This window comes from Myzus persicae, unplaced genomic scaffold, assembly GCF_001856785.1.
Source record: "Myzus persicae strain clone G006 unplaced genomic scaffold, MPER_G0061.0, whole genome shotgun sequence".
Taxonomy (NCBI): domain Eukaryota; kingdom Metazoa; phylum Arthropoda; class Insecta; order Hemiptera; family Aphididae; genus Myzus; species Myzus persicae.
In genome coordinates, this window is record NW_019103222.1 from 127,776 (window position 1) to 153,845 (window position 26,070).

General features: G+C 32.7%; 1 protein-coding gene across 1 annotated transcript in view; it reads right to left on the bottom strand.

Moving 5' to 3' along the window:
- The window catches only part of LOC111034014 (homeobox protein H2.0-like), a 104,590-nt gene that overhangs the window by 67,265 nt on the left and 11,255 nt on the right, over positions 1-26,070 (bottom strand). Inside the window, exon 2 of the mRNA XM_022315026.1 lies at positions 9,685-10,235. Coding sequence (XP_022170718.1) covers positions 9,685-10,235 — 551 coding nt within the window. The remainder of the gene's footprint in view (positions 1-9,684; positions 10,236-26,070) is intronic.

Here is a 26,070-nt window from a genome sequence, read left to right on the forward strand (position 1 = left end):
TAGTTTTTTCGATTTGTCGGATTTTTCTGTTGGCATATTTTGCAATTTCGTTCTCGATTTAAGTCGCGGCCGAGGCCATTTGTGGACAATCGTGGTGCCGGGCACACCTCCGTTCTACATAATAGATATCGTGTAGGTATAGGCGGAAAATATATACTTTTGATGTACTGTTTCTCTAGGGCAGTCCAAGAGCGTTTGCAATTTAGTTAATTTGTTATATTTTTGTTTCACAAAAGTGGATGGTGAAACGCTCGTGTTTATTTTGTTTCCTGTTACAGTAGATTATCGATCAAGTTACCGTGCGGTAATGCAATCTGTTTTTATTTAAACATAAAATATATACGAAATTGTGAGAAAACATAGCAACCATTGCCAATCACGACGAATGACGTGTACACCTACGTATTCAAAGTAGGTTGGGTAAGTTGTATATTAAGCACAATTTCAAATAAATCCATGATATCAAAAAAAAAATTGTAAGTAATTATTTTAATTTAAAACTCCCGAAAACCCGAGGAAACTTTCAATCCTTCAGCCTTCTCCTCCCCCTTCCTCTCCACACCACCGTACTTATAGAGTGTGGCTCAGCTCTGGCACTATTATAAGTATAATCTTACACTTTACTAAACGCACAAGGTGCACACGGACGAGTGTAGGACGACGACGGACAGACGAACAGAAACGTTTGGCAACAGGTATATAATATAATATACGCGGTGCGAGTGTGTGTGACGGCGGTGTTTATGAACTCGAAAATTGTTTACTCGTCGTTTCGCGCGCGCGGTAAACGTGCCAAAAATAACAATAAATTGTAATCGCCCGAGAGACAGAAGTTGATTACGTCGACGAAATAACGAAAATTAAATAAATAAATAAATAAAGAACACATGTTTCGGAAAACGTCCGTCTTGATGTGTGCAACGAGTGTAACATTATTATTATTATTATTACTATTATTACATTACCTACCGTGTGTGTGTGTTATCGAATAAGCAAAAGGCAGACGACAGTAAAACAAACGAACACAATAATAATAAGTAGATACGTATATGTCATTTATAATATTACCCGCGTACACGCGTTGAATCTAATTACGCGCATAAATATATTATACACAGTTGAGGTATTCGGCGTACGAGATCAGACTTCACAAACGTTTTGATGAAACGTATAACATAATATAAAAGAAATGGTACCTAGCCACCTAGGTAAAAGAGCGACACTTAAATTATGGTTTCTAGTGTTACTACACATATTAATAAGCTTTGAAATCTGGTCCAGGTGGCAACAACCTTTCGTTCAATAGCGATGATTATTATAATATTTAATGCTGAGATCACAAGTTAGTATTTTCGAAGAGCTTCTATAAGAATTGGGGAATTTGTTGAAGATCATCATCAAAGTCTAATCCATAAATACATTTATCCAAAAAAACTAAATGAAAAATCAAAAGATCAAATGAAAACACCTCATTCAATAATTTATAATTGAAAGAATATATTTCTGGCGGGCCGGATAAAGTTCGTTAACTACCTGCCATATAGTGTGACCCCTCGTTTATTATTAGTTCCAAGTTCATACATAAAATAGTGAGAAATTTTTACTAGTGGATGTTCATCGGCGGACAACGAAAAATTGTACCCCTCAAGGCTTACACAATAGATATATCATTTTAAGGACAAATCGTCAGAAGAGCACCGATTAATAATTCATATACATGGTGCTATAGAAGCCGGTTTTTGTGAATGATCTTAAATATCCCACAGACAATAAACGGTTTAAAATTGTAGTTTATTGTACAATTACAGTTCAAGCCCATTTTGTTCGACATTATTATAGTGTTTAAATATAATAAACAATATATATTATTGATATTATTGTTGTGTACTTGTGACTTTTGCGATTAATCACGAGGAGTTAAAAAAAAAATACACAAAGCGATACGAAACGCCCGCCGTCATTATTGTACGCGTACACTGCAGCGCGCTAATTGAAAGCGACGACGAGCAGTTAAAAAATCGTTAACGCGTCGCGGTGTTGAAGATTAAAATTTACTCACGGTCGAGTGTATAATTAGTAGTTATTTGCTGTACTATATTATTATTATTATTTATTATTATTATTAGTAGTAGTAGTAGTAGTATACCGCACGACGACGACAACTACGAATTGGCGAAAAATCGTAATGGAGTTTTCGCGGCGCGTGACGAGAGACATTATGATAATATACGTTTTGATGTATTCTTAATTGCGAGTAGTTTGTAAATCGAGCGGCCAACGAAAAAATTATTCATTTTTACCGAACATTTTTAATGTCACTCGGTAAATAACATTATGTTATGTGCTCGACGTGTAATTACGCGGAATCAGTTTTGAAATACATTTTATTCATTTACTGTCACGCAAGCATTCAACAAGTGGAACTCGATCAAAGACCGATGCAGCGCTGCTGCAGCACATTATATAATCATAACTAACTTTTTTGAGTAATTATTAAAAAATAAAAACTGGCGATAAATTACTGTGAAATTAATGTCTTAAAATATACATTTTTATGCGCAGCACTAGTGACGACACTAAATAATAATATAGCACAATGACTAATTAGCCTGCACATGTTTGCAAATGTACGTGTGGTATTTTTTTTTTAATTCGGTGGTAATAAATCACGGAAACGAGAAGATATAGTTATACTGACACACTCGTTCGTGAAGCTGTTTTCGTTCGTTGCCCATTATTATTATTATTTGTTTTATATGGCTTTCAAGACAACTGCGGCCAAGGCTTATTTAGGATGCGTTCAATTCGAACACTGTAGAGTTTCGCTCCAAACTTTTTCCCCAGACGATTGTAAAACATTCCAATCAGCATTTGAACCTTTTTTTTCGAGAAAAAGAGAAAAACTTTTTTTACACTTTGTATTATTATTATTATTACACAACGTATTTTCAAAAGATTTTGGCTAGAGGGCAATATAATAAGGTTCTCATTGCGTAATAAGTAATAACTAGTAAGTATATTGAAATTAACTAGTTAGCCCGAAGCTCCGTAAAACTCGAATTTAAACGTCAAAAAATAAACGTATTAAAAAAGTAAAGCGTAAACAAGTGTATAAAATATAAATAATACGCAACTACCTACCTATAGTTAATTTCATGTTTTTTTAAAAAAAATAAATGTACATTGACATAATATTATATAATAATTAATAATAATAAGATACAAAGTTTAAAAATCCGTCGGAGCGAAATTCGCGTATATCATTACTATGTGATGCATAAAAATTCACATGCGTAATGTCATAATAATTATTTTCGCGTGTCTGCGCTCGCTCGTTCATAATAATATATACCCATTAAACACATCGTTTAATTGTGTCAAACCGAGCGAAGTGCTCAACAACACAGTTTCTCGAATAGTTTATTATATAAATTCAAATTTAACTTTTAGTCGCATATAATAATATTATATACTGCGCAGTGCGCACATTATTTTTATTATTATTTGGGTCACCCTGACACGAGTCGATCCCAGACAAAAATCTACGTTGCAGTCTAGACGTTCGATGAATATAATATTAATTGACGCAAATATATAGATATGCATAGTATACGAATAATGTAGTATATAGCACCGTAAACCCTAAACGCACGAGAACAAATTTTTCAAAGTACAGTATTATTTACAATACTAGTATATTATAGTACCTACGCAGCATGTGACCATATGACGTGTGTGAATACAGGGTGGTATATTTTGTATTAGCGTTTTCCACACATTAATATACAATCCATTAAAACGGTTTACACGGTGACCCATAGTGGGGTATACCCAAAGTACCAAGAGCCTTGTTGATGTATTATAAAGTTATATTATCAACTTAATAAACAGAAAGCAACCACCTGCAATCACAACGGCGCCCAAATCATAGTGAACTTATTGAATTTATTTTTTTGACAGAAATATTAATTTAAATTTGTTTTAATAATACTAAAAAACGTATAGAAGTTATTCAAATAATATGCGTAGTGAGTACCTACTACAGATTAATAATAAGTTAGGGTACAAACTGGGAAGACGATATAATATGAGTGATACACTCTTCTATAGTATGTATTATATGCGCAACTACAGACACCACATCATCCCTGTTATCACCAGCTCTTTAGAATGCAAATTTTGGAAAACCCTTTCTCAGTGTGTCTAAATATCTATATACTTGGTAATGACTAACGAGTGTATTATTTATTCCTCAAAACCTCAAATGATCGGTAATTTCGGATACATTGTACATTTGTACCACATCGCAAAGTATATTAGTTAGTATAGTATTTGAACCAATAATATTTGTTTTTAAATTGTTAATCAAGTGTAACACTGTATAATTCGGATGCATGTCAATTGATCGAAAACAATTGATAGCACAAAAATTGCTCGAAAACTTTTGATCGAAAAACAATTGCTTGCAAACAACAATTGATCGAAGAACAATAATTGTTTGCAAAAACCAAATTAGTTGTTCAATAACGCGATAACCCAAATAAGTAATATAATCATAGACTTTTTAATAATAGAACAGCCCACTTCATGTTTCCACCGAGTCACATCGATAATAATTTTATATCGTACGTCGACGTGGTGCATGGCAAATCCGAAATTATTATCGTTTCATTATTATATTGTACCTACTTCAAATACTTTTTACACGTTTTAAGTTTTGCCATCATGCGTTTGGTGTGTGTAACCAGTGTAAAAATAATAAAAGATTGTTAGACCACAAAGGGTTTTTACACAGACAAGAAAAAATAACCTAACCAAGATAGGGCTAAGAGAATTAAAAAAATTTGCACTGATTATAATGATCTATTTATTTTAGATTATCTACATGGAATAGCGACATATTTTTTTAATGTATTTAATTAATAATATATAATTATTAATTTAGCAATTTTATTTGACCTTTTTATTTAAATAATAAGATATCAATAATATAATCATAATATAAGTTTTAGTTTTACGGGCAATTGTATTTCGGTCAAAAGTTTTCGAGCAATTGTCATGCGATCAATTGTTTTCGACAAAATGACAGGATACCGTATAATTCTTCCCCTTTATTGCCCATTTTTTGAGACTTAAAATCAAAATTTCACAAAATACGTTTTTAGTATCTAGTGTACTTTTATACCGCCTTGCATGGTGGTACATCACTGCATTTATTCTACAGCTATATTTCATAGTTTTTGCCGTATTTTTCAATACGAATCAGTCAGTCAGGACTATTCCCCAGATATAAAACGTGAGTGAGAAAAAAATTATGGTCGTTACGGGTTAGGCCTATATTGTATATATAGATGTGTGTATGCCTGCAGTATACTGGCGCTTTTCGTATTTAATTTTGACCGACATATTATCTCCGCGCGTTTAAGAAATCCGTCAACGCGATCACTCCCGCAGCATCGAACGAATAAAACCACCGTCTCGGTATCTAATATTACAATAACAACACGTATATTATGTACGTGTGCAATGTGCATATATAGATATATGCTAGCCGCTACAGACTTTCGACGGCTATCTAAAGATAAATCCGTCATGTGATGTTTGCTTTGGCCCGAACGGTGATCGAGCGAGTATACCCGTAATATGCACGCATAATTTCGTATAATATTTTTATGTGTTTGGCTGCATCACGATATCCGAAAGAGACGGTAGGACGGACTGACGGGCGGACAAATAGACGGAGACGTAGAAACACGAAACACGCTAATTATACGCTGTATAGACTTAAATCTACTCCGGTGTACATATTACAAGATTTTTGGAACATAATGCTGCCGAAAAAATAATAAAAATATTTGTTTGCTAGAAACCTAAAATACATTCAGCTGAAATATTTGTCAGCTAAAAAATTGTCGGCGGAAGTAATGTTGTCTAAAATATTGTCAGCCAATATATTAGTCAGCTAAAATACTGCAGTTGCCTAAAATACTGCTGACTAAAATATAGTTCAGCTCATGTCCAATATAAATGTTTGGGCTAAAATACTTTTGATTTTTTATGCGCTTCACAAAATTGTCTAACTGTACAAGAATGTATTCATAAGTCAAAAATAAAAATATGATTATAAAAGTTATGAAATATAAATATCAATAATCATCAAATAAAAGTTACAACTTTACATCGCAAAAATATTTTTGCTAGAAAATAAAATGACAAACTCTTTACATGATGTCTCATGCAGGGTTCTAAAGCTAATAAGCTGTCTCACATCAAATATTGTATAAATGTATGGGAACATGAAATATATTCTATGATATAATACCCTGCCAACGTGCTTGCTTTACTGTTATTTTCCAACGAATATACTATAATTTGACCAAACCCAAGCGTTGTATACCTATGGGAAGCAACTGGGAGTACCCGTTTTGATCAGTTAAATAAAAACACAATTGGATTAATTTTGGGCACCCATATTCATATCAAAAACTACATTTTCCTCGTTAAAAGCAAACTTGTGATCACTAAAGTTATAAAATTTCCATCAATAAGTAAAATAACAAACGTGTATAAAAAAATATATATATATAAACTTCTATCGCTTGGATCAAGACCGGCGCAAGGCACGGGCGACAAGGGCATAGACGGCATTTTCTCAGTATGTTTATGATTACATATTTTTTTAGTTTAATAATTTTAAACGCACCACATGGAAGTACTTAACTTTATTGTACCAGAATAGAAGACATTTTCACCTACCATTATAATTTAACCTAAAATGAATGTAAATTAAAATATGTAATACTGCCATCCACTAAATTATTCGAATAAACACATGTACAATTAGGTATACAGCCCAGCCGAAGTCTGAAATTACTAGAAATTTTAACTAAAGATAACGTATTCGATAAACAAAATCAACTGCGTAGGTAGGTATATTTTTGAACGATAATTATTCCAATTTATACACATTTATATAGGCATGTAGTCATATAAATCTAGTGCACCAGATCCGAAACGTATAATTATATTATTGTGCGGTATCGACAACCACCAAATCGAACATATTAAACTATTTGAACATATATTTTAATCAATGTAAATGTGTTGTATTTTAGGTCAATAAACCCAAACGCGTTGCGGCCGGAACTATACGCGCAGGTAAGGCTCTGGTGATTTTTTTACGGGGTGGGAAGACTAAAAGGTGTGGCGACGAACGCGCACGCAATAAACTCGTCGTTCGTACAATATAGGTATCATCTATAATATTATACAGAATAATAAAATGTATATATTATAAATTATAATAAAAATTAAATTGCGGAGTATACCTATATACGCGTGACATCCGAAACCGATTTATTTATTAATTAGGCTCAACTCCGCGGGATCTCGTGACAAGCACACGACCGCGACCACTAGAAATATAAGAAAAATATTGAATATAATACAATATTATATTATGCACTATTATAAACTTATTATAGTCACTGAAGTTACCGAGGACGTGCATTCACGTTCAAAGATCCCCGTTCAAATAGAATGAAGAAACTCGTTAAAAAACGTGACTCGAGTGTCGTATCATTGTTTTATTAAACGGTTTTCTGGTGTGCGACGTGTGTGATAATAGCAATAATAATTATTAAAGATGTATTTAATATTTGTTTAATATTGTGATAATACTTAACTGTATATAATGTGATAGCTATATATAATGTGAGAGCAGCCCGAGCAAACCGTGAGTATCCAGACGGTCTAGTCTCAATCGTTAATTTATTAATTTTTCAGCGAAACCGCTGCAAAAATTTCCTTGACGATATTATATTTTTATTTGTCTCTGGCGATTCGTCTGGAAGAGAACGTGAAAAAAAACCGTCCTCAGAGCTATTCGGGCGTACATATATTTTGTTATTTCGTTATTATACTGTATAAACAACAATCGACGGTGTCATAAGAATTTATTCGAAAATGTATTTAAGTCAATAAAGTCCTATAAAATGATAAGTTGTATGTTAGTTCTCTCTTCAATGGTGTAGCGTGTATACGCACATTATCTTTTTAAAGACATTTTTAATCAGAATAGATACACTACAGTCTACAGATAAGAAGACCAAGATCATAATGAGACCATATTATATGATCTATATTGATATCTATCATCTATGTATATTTTATTAAATACGTGCGTTATACACATATATTACATCGTCGTCCAACGTCTGTATAGTAAATCTATCTCAGGTCTATACAGCTAGAAACAATAGTCATAATTCAATTGTTCGGAAAATTTAATTTGCTTTATTAGAGGCAAACCTCTGTGACGCTTTTAAAAATTGAGTTTTAACATAATATTTACATCATATGATATTAAATTTTATTTTATTTATTTATTTTCTGTACAACTTACATGCACCGCTCTCGAATTTGACAAAGGCCAGCAACAACCCCTCTTACATAGCATACTTAAATTTTCTCAAGAACCCGCACGCCGTCCTACGACGATAAAATATAAAATTTGCCCGCGAGTCTGTGGATGTCCCAAATAACTTGATTGCTTTTAAATATACTATCTATAATGATTGTGTATTGCAGTGGTTATCGCGTTACACATTTTAATATAACATTTTTTTGCAGTTTTCCCAGCAACGCAGATGCTTTTCCGGACTAAAACGCATTATAAAAATATAATCTTTGCGGTGACGAAACGACGCGAAACAAATGCACACCTACCCATTTTAATTTAATAACACGCTAACAAACCGTTTGTGCTCAATCAAAAACCTCGTGCGTGCTATTACATAATGATAATAACGCGATGAAGAAATGTTATTGGCGCAGAGCCAAGCAATTAGTCATTTTTTAACGTTCAATTTATTTCAAACGGTTTACACTATATATAGTTTGAACTACTTATATAGGTATACACAATATCACAGTGCACACAAAAAGAATGACGATATTATATTATTATACGATTAAGTGATAAGACGTATTTCATATCATGCCAAAATCGCTTTAACTTGTAACAATAAAACGTTGACGATAATAACAAAGAACGATTGAGAAATCGAAATCGTGTGAAAAAAATTATTGTTTTGAAGGTGCATAGATAGTTAATCGGTCGGTCGGAATGTCGTGCGCATGCCGCGCGGTTACCGAATTACGTCTCGAGCTCTACCTCCCGTACAGTGCCATAATAATAATAATAATAATAATAATAATAATAATAATAAATTAAAAAATTAACAAATAATATTATAATAGCTCGCGTCTATTGCGTTATTTATTTATCGTTTATTATTATTTGAAAACAAAACGGTTTTCGATTACGTTCCCCAGCAAACATACAACACACGACCGTCGCCGATATAATAATATAATATAATATAAGATATATAACAGGGACGACGATAATAAGAGTATAATAACAATAATAACGAGAGCGGCGGCGACGGCGTCGACGGTAATGAAGATTTATGGACGAGTGTCGTGACCCGTAACCGCGAGCACCACTATTAAATGGAAGTTGTAGTCATTTTAAGGCCGCACACTATTACCAACCGCTCCCCGTCATAATAATTGTAATTGTTATTGTAATTATAATTAAAATAATAACAATAATTGCGATCATTGCGATAATTATTGTTATTACACGTGCGGTGCGTTATATTTTTTGTTTTTGTTTACCTGTGTCTCGGTGACGCCCAACATTTTCGCCATTTCGGATCGCTCGGACGAAGAAAGGTACTTTTTCAGCTCGAACTGCCTCTCCAGCTCGAATATCTGCCGACCGGTGAACGTGGTCCGAGCCTTCTTCCGTTTCCGGTCGCCGCAACCGTCGGACGAGTGTCCACCGTCGCTCTCCCCGGCCTGCTGTCCGGCCGGCGAACCGGAAGACGAGCTCACCAACAGACCCGGCGACGACGAAGGCGGCACATCCTTCCGTGACTTCTTCCGCACCGGCGGCGGTGCGACTGTCGCCGTGACCGTGGCCGTGGCCGCCACCGCCGCCGTTGTTGTCGTAGCCACTGCCGCCGCAGCCGTCATGATATTATTGTGCGTGGTAATCGGCAACGACTGAAGGTGATGCGGCTGGTGCTGCTGGTGCTGCTGGTGCTGATGATGATAATGACTATGAAGCTGTTGATGGTGCTGTTGTAGGAGATGACTGCCGTTGTTGTTGTTGTTGTGGTTGTTATTGTTGTTCAACATCACTGCAGCTGTGGGTATTACGTCCGCTGCAATCATAAAATACGATACATTCGTTTTTATTTATACGAAAAAATGTCATAAATAAATACAGATTTAAATACTGTTGTACACTTGTACATACATAATACACAAATCATGTCATAGTAAAATACATGTACAGTTTAAATCGTTTATAATGTCGTTCGAGGGACCAGGGAAAATAAGTCATAATAACCAATAGTCGTAACTACCGATAAAATAAAACTCAGGTTCCTATGAATTTTATAGGGTCCTTTACTTTAAAGGTCATAGAACCCTACAACCGGTGTCATTATAAATTTATAAGCGATTTCTACTGTAATCATATCATATAAAAGGCAAACACTGATAAATTTCGATATACCATTATAATACATCTTAATCCTTTAGTATTTACTATTTACAAATTCGACGAATTTATTGAAAATTATACAATATACATTTTGTCATTTTTAATTATTGAATGATAGATGTAAATAATATGTAATGTGTATTAACTTTAATCATTGAGTTTTTTCTTAAAATTGTCTAGAACAAACAGCCCCACCGATGACATAAGGTAGCATAATTATTATTATTATTTTGACCTGCGACATCATGGCTATATTGCAGGGATTTAAAGAGTTACTGTTATGCTTATAATAATTAATTAAATACCTTAAATAAGTATATAGATTAAAAATGACATATAAATTAATAGTTGTATAGAGGTACCTAAGAGTTGGTATCATATAATTAGACAAAGAGTTTTGATTTGTAGATGAAATGTATTAATGATTATTATTGTTTGCATCGAATCAGGGTACCTACGAGATGACAGCTGAAAATATGTCCGGGAGGTTATATTTTATTTTTAAGAACAGTATGCAGTTATAATACTATATGTTTTCAATACCAAAGCTGCCGTGTGGGAGATGGCCGTACGTAACCTGATTATTACTACTTCGAGTTTCCCTGGAATCTCTTGGGGACGTGTCCATTGTGTTGCGTCTTGTTTTATTTAATTTAGATGTTTTGTGTGGGGAGTTTCAATTAACTTGCCACTTGGAGTTGAGAGTTGTACTTCGATGTTATTATGGAGTATATATGTTGATTTTGTGGATAGTATTGAAATTTGTGATGTTAAAGGTGACGCTATATTACGCTTTTTGCTGATGGATCGATTTTTTCTCATTTCCCCCGATGCCGCAATGACCTGCAGCTGGTACCCAGCATAGATTTATTTTAATTCTTTATTTATATATGCGTTGCATATACGATGTTGTGCTTGTATAACATAAATATCTGAAGGATACACGCATATTATGTTTTTGATCTTATGTTTATTTAATTAAAGCGCCGATAGTTTGCAGAGAATATATGGTTGTATTTGAAAGATGTAGTTTTTGAATTAGACGTATAGCTTTTATGGTGTCACGACCTATTCTGCTGTAAAAATAGAGCACTTTCATTGTTATAATGGAGCCCGGTGTTTTCCATACTACTGCCCCCTTCTTGGTTTTGTGATGCACCTACATTTTTTGTTCATAAACAGAGGTATTTGTGGATTTTTAACGAGGTAAACTCGGTGCTTATAATGGCGAATGGTATCCAATGGAATAATTCTGTGGGTGTATTGCTGGAATTATGTCTGAGACCTTAAGTTACTTTCACGAAGTACAGCGGACATTCGAAGTAAATAAAATAATACATTTATAGAAGTTGGGTAAAAAGGAAATAATTTCAAGCAAAACAGTTTAATCTGACAGTGTCCACAAGTCACAGAAATGTACTTTTTGAAGCACTGCGCATGGAAGTAATATTAAAATAGTACAATATATTATAGTCCATGTGTGTATGGTATTTTGTTATGTATTATGTATTACGTTGTGTAAACATTTTTAAATAAATCTGGAACGAATCGTATTTGTTTTAACTTAGAATAAATTTGAGATATTTTTTTAGTTAGAAAGTATAAAGGTTTGTAACAAATATCTATTTTTAAACTGTTGTATAGCTCTTGCTAAACGCTATATATACTACCGAAACAAGAAAGTACAAAGTTATAACATTATTATAACATTGCTTAAAAAAAAAACTAAAAAGTGTAGTGCGCTACTTCCAACCTCTGCTGTTATTTTTCTTTTCGTACTTTAGCAAAAAGTATACGCATAACCACGGGAAATTGTGTAAATGCAATCATATTTTATAGGGGCCATTCAGATTTCAATTTTTACTGTCAGAAAATTTGGTAAGTGTTATCAACAGTAACACTATAACACAGTTCGACCGCATAGGCACAAATGGCACAATATGTCAATAGATTCAATCATAATAATATACTACATTATTTCAAATTTATATTACCTGCTTGACATAATGGCCCTAATTGGGGGGAATGTGGTACCTCAAACGGTTAACACCTACGTCGTTGCTCTGCTGCAGGGTACGTATATTTAATTTGGGCTACTGATTATTGTGGGTAAACATATTATACTTTAAATCGACGTACTTTACATAATATCATAAATAACCAAACAAATAAAATAAATTATATTTATTTAACGAATAATATGATTTTAAAATTTTGTTAATATACTTGTTAATGTAGTAAAACGCTTATTTGGAAATAAATGGTTAGTATAAAGTTTTGTACAATTATATGTGTGTAATAAGTGCATAACAAGACGTATTTTGTATTTTTTTAAGCTATGTTATTATTGCGTCTATGTATATATTTCAATATGGTAAATTAAAAAAGAAAAATGTTTTTTCTATTTGTGGTTAAACTATTCGGCTCATATATATGAACGGTTTGTCTATGCCGGGCTGGTTTTTAAATATTCATACCTATATATATATTTGAGCAAATACATTTTATTGGTTTTGGGCTTGTGACAAAATTACACATGGTGTGGAGGGCTTAAATCAAAGAAACATCAACGCCGTATACTCTATTATGCTTAATTCAGATAAAGCCAGACATTTTTGGTAAACTAACACACGTAAAAAATATATGTAACGATGTAAAATGTGTAGGTACGTACATTATAATTTAATAATAATAATCGTCTGCAAACGATCGTCAGCAAACGAATAGCTGTGTGTGTGACGCTGTTCTGACGACGCTCATTAAAATATATATATACGAAAAAAACACTTATGTTTTTCTGGGTTCCGCAGACTTCCGTTACATAGAAATCAACACGGATCTTTAAATATTTAACAGACCCTTTTAGACATCAATTAGTGACCAAGAATCGGTTTATTATGGTTTAATCCGGTCCATTAATTAATATATACGATTTCCATTCAACCAGGCAACATAAAAATTATTATGATTTACGATACATATGAAGATAGTACAGTTTTACAATATGCTGCATAGTATTTACCCAATGTAAAAAAAATACTAAGTGCTGAAAGTAGCTAGGTTACAAACTATATTCAATTTAAACGCTAAGACATATCAACTAACCTATCAATTCAATTGATACCTATGCATATTGTGTAATTTACCAAAGGCGTGCTCAGGGTGAATGGTAATTGACTTATTTGTACTTTAAATTTAAATAATAACTTACGAAAACAAATACATATTATACTCCTATATTGAAAATATATGTATTATTATTTTGATTATCATGATCTAACCCTCCTCCTCTCTCCCGCAGTATTCTTATGGATCTTCAAAAAAAAATGACTAAACCTCCCCTCAACCAAATGAAAATTACCGAGAACTCCTCTGTATAAGTTTCCATTGTTAAAAAAAATGCAATAAACGCGATGTTAATGCGCTCGAATATAATTCTATGTAGTTATATGGTGCCTAATAATACAATATATTTTATGCAAGCGACAAGCGAGGCGCCGAGCTCCATTTTATTCGTTTACATACTTAACGCGGGAGTTACATAATAAAAATACAAAAATAAACTTTCAGCCGAAGTGTTGCTTACGAAATACTATCGTTATAGAAGCACTATTATTATAATATGTATCATTGTCTCGTACGGTGGACGTGAGCATATAACTTATACCTACGCGACTCGAGCAAACGCGTAAACGGTTTCTCGGCAGTGCAGTTATATTAATACGAAACATAAAATATATATATTAGTTTATCACTCGCCGTTAAATGTGTTTTTCGGTCAAGTGGCGTTTAATTAATAATTATGTCCCTTGGCGTTCGGCCAAGTCCTTTTTCACGTTCAATATGTGTTCACACACGCGCACGCACGTGAAAAAAACCTAAAACCCCTATTATACACAACCCATATGCCGGTCGAAAGCAAATGTTTGGCATCGTTAACTACAACAATGTTTTCGGGTGCTATTCGATAATAACGATCGCCAAACGCTCATGTTTGTGCTCATTCATTGAATAATCACACACGAATCGTATATAATAGCGTATGATATATATATAATAATATGAGCGGTCGAGTATATGATGGAACGAAGAGGTCGCAGAGGCTGCAGTTAAAATAACACTCCGCTTTTTATTATCGTTAAGTATATAATAATGAAATTGTGCAGCAGGGTATCTATCATTTTATTTTCTGTTATTATTTATGTGTGCGACTTTTCACTCGTACACATTATTATTTACGCCACTTGTTATTCATTTCTGTGGCCAAATTTCGGTTAACATCAGACGCGAAAACGTTGAGTGAATAATAAACAAAATTTATTTTATGAGAGAGCAGTGAACATCTCTCCACCTATTTATGTATAATATGATAAATGCGGAGCAAACGAAGAACAAACTCGTAATAATGTTACCAACAGTATAATGTTATTGTGTACCTAGCCACCTAAGTATTACACAATATTGTACTCGATTCATTATTAAAACGATATAATAATATACGCTACGTATTTATTTTCATTATTTTAAAAAAGAAGAAATACGTATACTATCTGCTAGAATATGGGCTATGGTGAATATTGGTTACGATCATAGACCCTAATTCTGAGTTTAATTTCTATGGTTATATGATATTAAAATTAATTGATAAAAAATTATAATTACACGTTTTAAGAATGGCGAATTCTATATTTCCGGTTGAAATATTATCATAATAATGTTATGTTAAAATACAAATATCAAATGCATACTACATATTATATGATGGAGCTATGTTAAATCAATTGTATTATAATTAGAGAATTATTAGAAGGGGCTCTGTCAAATTCCCTCCAAATCAAGTCTTCATCTTCAAGTAGGTACTTCATTTGTAAAATTGTTATAGGCAAGATGCTACTAAGAAAATAATATAATAATAATTTTCATAATAAGTGGTGTAAAGTTGTTATATAGAGCTTAGAAATATGTAAAACTACGAGTCGTATATAATGAAAAATTATAATTATTGTAAATTATTGTCTTTTCCATACAAAATATAGTATTTTTAGATTTTAATGAATATGGACGAAGAGAGGACTTGTCGCAGTCTTTTTTTTATAAATATTTTTAAAATATCATCTATTTGCATCTATATAAATATCATACATTGTATAGCTGCGAAACTATAATATTATACATTATATTTAAAACAATTGACGAGAATCTATAAACTCCATATGCATTATGCAAGTACATAATATAGCTGTCTGCATATAACACAAAGTGGTATACAATGATATACTATTTAATATAAACAATCGAAAATAAAACAGCGAAGCGTACTGACAATTTTTTCTCTTAATCACATCGGTTTCGGTAAAAAAACTCGTTCTCCTATTAATAATAATAATATGTATGTATATGTACACACCTATGTAGGAGATATGACTTGCACTCGATGACAATCGTATGGCGATGACGCGGCGAAAGTATTTCGCACACGAGGATCGCTTTAGTCGCTCGTGTATTATATTATGATGATGGGTTCGCCGCGGAGAGCGAAAAATTAGTACATTTATTCTTTTTACATTTTACATTTCTTGGCACGGTGTGTATTGTACACGACAAGGCGCGTCCGCGCGTACGGAACGATTCGTTGGCAACGGACGCTCTCTGCTGTAATACACGGCTGCCGCTGCACGCGCGTGATGTGATTTTACCATTCGTTTATAATTATAGTAAAACGATTTCGTCCGTGTGTAATAATAATATTATCTTTTCCGCTGTAAAAATTATCTCTGCCGGGTGTATCGCCCGGCCGGTCGGTCGGTTCCCGCTGCATCGCAGCCTGTCCGCTCGCGTTTGGCAGCATTTGGACGACGCGGACGACATTGTACGCGCGTTTATATAAATCGTATGATATTGTATATTCTATTCGACGAAGACGGTTCGTTTTTTTTTCGTACGAGATTGATATCCGTTTACCGATCGCACGTTTACGAATATAGACAAGTTAAGTATATGTGTATTATTCGGCGTCACGATGGCGGCCCGCAGCAGGAGAGAAAAACTCGGTACCGAGCCAAAAATCACGCCGGGGAAACGGAAACTCCTGCAGCACGGCGCGTGTCTTTGAAGTCTTCTAACGCGCGTCAACGTCCCCCATCCCAACATTCACGGACAACAATATACCATATACGCCATGGCCATCACCGCGGCACTATCGCAATCGATTTCGTCGTCGTCGTATAGTTCCCCGAGGGCAGTAAGGAGGTTCAGCACATTATATGAATTATATTATTATAAATCGATCGAAAAAAAAATACGCGATGTACATACGATATATCCCTATAATATTATATCGAATATACCTCTCGGCCAGATTGATTATTCTGAGAGCTCAACAGTCAACACCACATCAACGACCTACACGCACTTTTATACTTATATATGAAATGGGAATAATATGCTGGACGCACGAACAATAGACCACACGCAGGACAGGATATTACGATATATTATAAACGCGCGAATCACGATGACGGTCTTCGTATCGGACAATGGCGTTTTCGGTAGAAATAAAAAATGAAATCCCCAAACGAGATCTGTTCTCTATGGGCATTGGGCCGATTTCGATTTTGGCGGTGCCAACTATTATAATAAGTCGGCGGCGTCGTCCTGCAGCGAAAAAAAAAATAAAACGTTTAATGATCATGCAGAGGTATAAAATTTAAAAAAACCGATAAACGTGTGTATTTATTAGTAAAATCACAATAATAATAGTAATAATAATAATAATATTATATACGTATGTATACCGTGATTAATCACAACGACGTACACCACACGCCTGTTCGTGAAATTGACTCGGAGATAAAAACCGATTTAATAACGTGTAGTATAATAATATATAATAATAATATTATAATATTGTAATAGCTATTATAGTCTTATCACGTTCAACTATAAACTATAAAGGTACAGTGTACACCTATATATGTAACACTAATGACTACCTCTCTGCAGATAAGCGCGCTTATTTGTTTTTCTCCTTTCATTCATCAGCTATATTATTATTCTTTATATAAGCATTTTTTTCGTTATATACACATAATAATATTATAATGATATGCACTCGTTTGATATAAATTATAATACCTACACAAAATCCTTGATTTTTGAAGTATGAAAATTCGAGTGGCGTTTGTCGACGTCCCGTTATTGTTATATTTTTTTTTTACGTTTATAAAATATAACAAGCTCTCAAATACGAAACACGCTATTTAAGCATTTACTATAAATGTATATTAGTAATAAGAATATCATAAAATAGATACATAGGTGAATTTGTTGAAATTAAAACTTGCTCAGGTATCAGACGACGTGATCAATCTGCTCTCCACACGATCGTTATTTGCTGCACGTGGTTTTCAAATAAGATATCAAACTTTATATAGATACTCGACAAACTAATAACCATATAATATGTTAAATTATAGATACATATAGGTTAGGTTAGATAGGTATGTTCGATAATTTAATTAGGAATCATTTTCCGGTCTACCGTGATGCGTATATACCTACTATAATAATATTATATATGCCTGCTCTCACCCGACCAAAAACACAACGACGATAAAATGAGCTATATATATTATATAGACATATAGTGAAAGGCAAACATTACATCACGTGATTTGAATATCACGGTGTAAATATGTATATACCGTGTATATTAAGTATATATGTATCAATCCACATGTACATTATTTATATGAAAGGTATATCATGTAATTTAACTATTATCGCGTACGACCACAATCGAAACATCATTTGGCAATTGATGATGCATTAAAATAATATGAGCAATCGGCAGAGGATACGCGGTCAAATGCATCGAGGATAAACGTCTGCACCTCATTGCGGTTGTAGGGTAGGAACATGGGTTGTTACATATTATTATCATAATGTATCCACTGTCTGCACACAATATACGTATAAATGTACTTATGAACCGTGTGCCTACAGAGATAGACCTAATTCTATAGTCAAATGTTATGTAAACCTGGTACACAATGTATTATTATTAAATTTGTAGGTATTTGTTATCATTTAAACTCGGTAATTTAACAAGAAAAGGCATGAAAATAGGAAAACTGACGTGCTGGGTGTTTTTATCTAAAAATTAAACGAGTATATGTTTTTCAACACTTCTGTATAGTACGATATGGATACAAAATCTATATTCATTTCTACGAATTCGCTGTCGAAACTAAATAAAAAATATAATAAAAACCAATTTCATTGCTTATAACATGTTGGTTAAGTTTGAACGACATGTCACACGTATATAACAAAATAAAAACGAGTGGCTTTTCATGGACGTAAATCTTATAAATCAATTTTATAGGATTTTTAAAGTTTTAAAGAGATATTACATTATATTATTACTGTCGGTCTGGCCTTATCTTTTTTCGTTTTATGTCTTTCAGTTCTGAGGATAGGTTATTATATTATTATATACCTACTACCGTTATACGCACACGTTACCATAAAAATAGTAATATGCCTCACCGGGTGTTTACGGAGTCGTAAAAATTAAAAACGTTTTTGTTAATGTATAACTGTTGACACTTCTTTGAACTAAATTTAAATTCGAGGATAAAACAACATGAGCCGGAATTATTGTAACAATCGGCGATAAAAGTTTTTTTTGTCTCGTCTCCCATAATATTACGTACTATAATAGTATAATATAATAGTTGGTGATTTATATATTACATACATACATGTAGATAGTGGATTATAATATTCTAATGTAGTCGGAGTTAAATTTAAATTTAAATATAATTTGGCATGTGTTATTTTTAATAGTATACGCAAATCGTTCTGTAAACAGTGATATTGTTGTTAAATTACATAGGTGCCTATATAAATATATTATGTAGCTCTGCACATTAATAAATTATATTACTATCTTTGTTGTACATTAATATACGCGAATATGCGTGTACTACTGTGTTAAATCTCATTCGTATAGACAAATCAAGAAAAGCAGTTTATATTATGATATCGATATTATAGTACATCCAATAACCAATATCCGTGTATATTGGCAATACGAAACGGTCAAAGTCGTTTGTTGATTCGGGAAGCGAAAAGTCGATTATTGCGGCGAAAACGGTTTTCAAAAGCCGGACACAAAAGCGTATTATCATTATTATTATTGCGGTACACTATACAATATAAACATTGCGTAGGAATATTGCGGTGAATACATATATAATATAATATATATAATCGTCAACAAATTGGGGTAAAACTATACCAGGCGCGTATACAGCCCGGGTATATGGTGGCGGAAGCCAATAAATGGAAATTAGTCGATTGTATACACTGCAGAAGGCCGAGAGAGAAATGTACTTACAAACTACACCGTTAACAATGGATATGTTTATGAAATGGTAAACGGACACTTTGTACTATCTATTGTTTGAGTTGCATACCGCGGACACTTTGTACGGTAAAAATAAATTGATAAAAATCGATCGCGGACANACATATTATTATCATAATGTATCCACTGTCTGCACACAATATACGTATAAATGTACTTATGAACCGTGTGCCTACAGAGATAGACCTAATTCTATGCTATACATCAACTATCGTCCATCTGTCTCCCCGTTCAGTCGCGGTCATTATTGTTGCCGATAAACCGCCATCACAGTCGTTAATTAAAGAATCAAATGCACGACTCGTCGATATCGCAAACGCATGACAAATCTAAATCGTGGTGGTGGTGGAAAAATAAAAAGAATGAAAACATCGGGTCGAGCGTTCGATTTATCCGAATTTTCCAAAAATATACATAATATACGGAAGTACAAACATAACCGTCCTTGAGTCTTGACCGATCGAACAATAACATATTATTGTATTTTCTCATTCGTTGCATATTGATAAATTTATATTGTAATATTATTTAGTTTCTCGCCGCTAACGTTTTCCACTAGGGAAATAGAGAATCCTCGACTAAAGTCCCACGAATAAAATCACTGATGTAAATCCACAATTAGGCGATTTTATTGAAAGGAACCGACGTTATTTTCCTTGTTATTTTTAAAGAAGTTATGATCATTTTAAACTGAAGTTTTAAAAAAGTCATAACTTACTTAAAAAATAACAATATCAATAAAAGCTTAAGTGGGGCCCTAGATAATAATCTTACCTTTAAATTTTATAATAGGTCAATTCATTCTAATATCAAAACATTCAAAACCAACACCACATTATTAAAACTGGTGAACGAAAATTTTGCTGCATCGTACGAATGACGGAGACACATACGGGTACGACGTCCTCTTAAGTAGGTACCAGGTATCTGTATAATAAAATACATTTAGGTACTTTATCAGTATTACAATTTGAATAGTAAATGTTATATTAATACGGATCGGAATATCGTATATATTCTGAGTTTATATTAGCCGCGATAACCGATAAATATTACGGAATTCTAGACTCAAGTAGGACATATTAGAACACGGCCAAGAATATAGACCAAGCCAGGATATGTTTAATGTTTTATTCATGCTAAATTAATTAACCTCGCATAAATCGTCAGTTATTAATTTGTGCATGCATGTGTTAATTTTAAAAAAAGAGTATCTGCATACAAATGACGTAACAATAAATTATAGAATAAGTAATGGATTTTTTACCGGACTTTTCATATCCTTGGACTTTTTTACCATTTTTTTTCCGCAGGACTTTTAGGTAGAACACCGTTGCCTGGTGTTATATAATATTGATTATTATAAATTTTTTACACGACGATTAAAAAGTAAATTCACTGTCGTCAGAAAATAGTACATAAACCTAATAATTTAAGTCGATAGATTAATGTTCATAATGTTATAACAAATAATAACTTACAAGTTTGTACATTTTTTTTACTTTTATAGCATCATTGACCTTATGGCATATAGCCGGCGTTTAATGGCGTTCCTCGTAGTATAAAATGAGTGTATTCGTGTATTGTAATAGGTACAAGCTCATTACACGTACGTGTAAGTGTTTATCTAAACGTTTGATTAATTTTAAAATTTAAATAGATGTAGTTTTGTACAATAAATTTTCAGAAATCAAAGATAATTTACCATGATAATTATTGTTTATTATTTAAAGAGTTGGCATGAAGAGATTAAAAGAATATTAAACGGTGCGGCGACGATGATTCTTCAAAACCGCCTCGTTTATTTTCACTTTCCTTCGCAGTGGTTAAATGTATAATGGGTCGTAGTTTGTAAACTAATCTAATCAAAAACTGATTGTGTGTTACATCAACGATTTCGAAGAAGGAAAATATGTTTTATTTTTATTATTAGAATTTCGCAACTAACAAACTAACAAATTACTAACAGAATATTATCGTACAAAATATTAAAGCATTATACCTGAGTAATATTAGTCCCATAATAATCTTGATATACGTAAATATTTAATCATATTACCATAAGTAATACATATGTTATAAGTTATGAATTATAACACAAGCAAATGCCAACCTTTTAAGTACATTTTAAGTAAGTCACGGTAATGAGTAACAATAATTAATGAGGAATTAATAAAATTTTTAGGACAAAATTATAGTTAAAGTTCTTCTTAAGTTGCTTATCGCAATTTAAATAAATACCTAGAGCTAAATAAATGTTAGGTATGATTTTTTTTTTTATTAATCAGTTATTATTAAATTATCAATGATCACAATAATCTTATAAAAGAAAAATGAAATATTTTTTTTTACAAATACTAGAAACTTGCTCATTAATAGTTATAAACGAGTAATAATTGTGTAATAAGTATTAACGAATAACGTATCTACATTCTACATGGCCACATTTACTAATAATATTAATTACTATTACATCGGTGTAGACGACTTTACTATACGACCTGTCAAATGTTATGTAAACCTGGTACACAATGTATTATTATTAAATTTGTAGGTATTTGTTATCATTTAAACTCGGTAATTTAACAAGAAAAGGCATGAAAATAGGAAAACTGACGTGCTGGGTGTTTTTATCTAAAAATTAAACGAGTATATGTTTTTCAACACTTCTGTATAGTACGATATGGATACAAAATCTATATTCATTTCTACGAATTCGCTGTCGAAACTAAATAAAAAATATAATAAAAACCAATTTCATTGCTTATAACATGTTGGTTAAGTTTGAACGACATGTCACACGTATATAACAAAATAAAAACGAGTGGCTTTTCATGGACGTAAATCTTATAAATCAATTTTATAGGATTTTTAAAGTTTTAAAGAGATATTACATTATATTATTACTGTCGGTCTGGCCTTATCTTTTTTCGTTTTATGTCTTTCAGTTCTGAGGATAGGTTATTATATTATTATATACCTACTACCGTTATACGCACACGTTACCATAAAAATAGTAATATGCCTCACCGGGTGTTTACGGAGTCGTAAAAATTAAAAACGTTTTTGTTAATGTATAACTGTTGACACTTCTTTGAACTAAATTTAAATTCGAGGATAAAACAACATGAGCCGGAATTATTGTAACAATCGGCGATAAAAGTTTTTTTTGTCTCGTCTCCCATAATATTACGTACTATAATAGTATAATATAATAGTTGGTGATTTATATATTACATACATACATGTAGATAGTGGATTATAATATTCTAATGTAGTCGGAGTTAAATTTAAATTTAAATATAATTTGGCATGTGTTATTTTTAATAGTATACGCAAATCGTTCTGTAAACAGTGATATTGTTGTTAAATTACATAGGTGCCTATATAAATATATTATGTAGCTCTGCACATTAATAAATTATATTACTATCTTTGTTGTACATTAATATACGCGAATATGCGTGTACTACTGTGTTAAATCTCATTCGTATAGACAAATCAAGAAAAGCAGTTTATATTATGATATCGATATTATAGTACATCCAATAACCAATATCCGTGTATATTGGCAATACGAAACGGTCAAAGTCGTTTGTTGATTCGGGAAGCGAAAAGTCGATTATTGCGGCGAAAACGGTTTTCAAAAGCCGGACACAAAAGCGTATTATCATTATTATTATTGCGGTACACTATACAATATAAACATTGCGTAGGAATATTGCGGTGAATACATATATAATATAATATATATAATCGTCAACAAATTGGGGTAAAACTATACCAGGCGCGTATACAGCCCGGGTATATGGTGGCGGAAGCCAATAAATGGAAATTAGTCGATTGTATACACTGCAGAAGGCCGAGAGAGAAATGTACTTACAAACTACACCGTTAACAATGGATATGTTTATGAAATAAATATTACCGCCGTCCGCCACACACCCTTATATGAGCGAGAGCGTGTGTGTGGATACCTACATACCCCGAGTAACCCATTCAACGTAGAACACTCATTATTTCAGAAACTATAAACGTTTTTGAAAATATTCTTTTCGCATAAATCTAAGCGTTAAAATGTATATTTTTTAATTTTTAAAAATCAAAATTTAAACGAATAATTCAAGAGTAATCACTAATAAGTATTTATAATTTAAGATAAGCGTAGCGGAGTGATACAGGAGGAATATACCGCAAAATGTCGACTCACTTCTAGGCTCATCTAAACTTTAAATATACTCACGAGTCACAACTAATGAATAACTTATAAATAATTTGATTTTTTTAGATAAAAATACTCCGAATCATACTCAGCTTCGAAATATGAAAATAAAATTGGTTGCTGTTCAAAAATATAAAAACATAAATTAATAATTAAAATGGTGAACATTTTTTTCCAAAAATGTAATTTTGACCAAAAATCATATAAAAAGAAATATTTTCAAAAACCGTTAGTGTTTTCTGAAATAATGAGTATCTTGTTAATAGATCACTCCGTACATTTTACTTGATATTCGATAGACCCACTTTAATAGGGTCTCACACGGGAGTGAGCTACGTACAAATAAAACAAACGAGAGCGAGCTACGTACAAATAAAACAAACGAGAGCGGAGAAAAACCATTACGGGTGGAATGGAATAAAAAAATGTAAATATTCGAGAGTCCAAAAAACCGACGGTGGTCCTCCTCTTTGAGCGGCCGCGCGTGTGTGCCCATTAGTATTGTGCAAACAGTCCGCTCGCGAGATACGGTAAAATGTACAAATGATGATGATGATAATAATAGTAATAGTAATAATAATGTCAAAACTACCGCCGCCGCCACACCGATGACGTCACAACACACTACGTTTATACATTATTATATCATAATATTAATATTATTATTATGATTACTCTCTGCTTTACGTTAATGGCCATAACCGCCGCACTTGTCACAGTCGTAAAACGCGCAACACAATGATTTCGGAAATAATATTATGCACGTCCCCCCGCGTACATGCTTCACGTTTAATATTATTTTTATTTATGTACTACAATGATAATACCGATTTCCGGTGTACGGTATACCTCTACATGTGCACACTTGTCGGTTGCTGGCTTTCTTTACGTATGTATATAAATATAAAATATTGTAATAATAGCAATAATAATATGTATATAACACGTTGTCGTAATAACAATGTATGCACACAATATACGCGCACGCGGTATATTCGATTGTTACGATTTTGTTTTCGGAAATCGTCAACTCTCACCGCTTGCCGATTCGTAGATATAGGTATTTATTTTTTTCCTCGCTGTACGTTTTTCGACAGTGCGCACACGTTTCATAATAACATTATATTATTATATATATTATAATAAAATTATTGCGACAACCCACGAATGTTTTCAATACACATGTGCAGGCGATTTATCAAATCATTTTTTTTAAATTTTTTTATCGGGTCCGACGAACCCATAAAAATGCATGTACACATAATATATCCGTCTGTACATAATGTTTCGATTTAAATTTGCTGATGACACGCTTATCACGCAGTTGCCTTGAGACGACTCACGAACGATTAAAAATATATTTTTAATCAGTGCATTTGTGTACATTTTTATTTTTCCCACTGCATATTATGTCGTCTGATAATTTATTATTATTTATATAACCACTATATTAAGTATTAACACGAATTCCGTCAAGAAATATTAAATTACCGTCGACAATAATTATAATATTATAATTTATAACACTGACAACTGTGAACTAGTTTTGATCTTATCGTCTCCGATTTCTCGTGTGATCCAAATTTGTGAAAAATTTATCTGGTTTGACAAGTCTTTGTAGCGCATGCGGGACTTGCGTTTTTTTTTAAGTACCTAGCTCACATATTATATAGTAAAAAATATAAATGTACAATATAATAATAATATATGGTAGTGGTACACGAGCACATGTATACAAAGAGTTAATAAATATTCGACGACGCGATTATAAATGTGCAGCAAAATATGAAAATATATGCCACGGCCACAATATAATAACCACAGAGTATTATATTT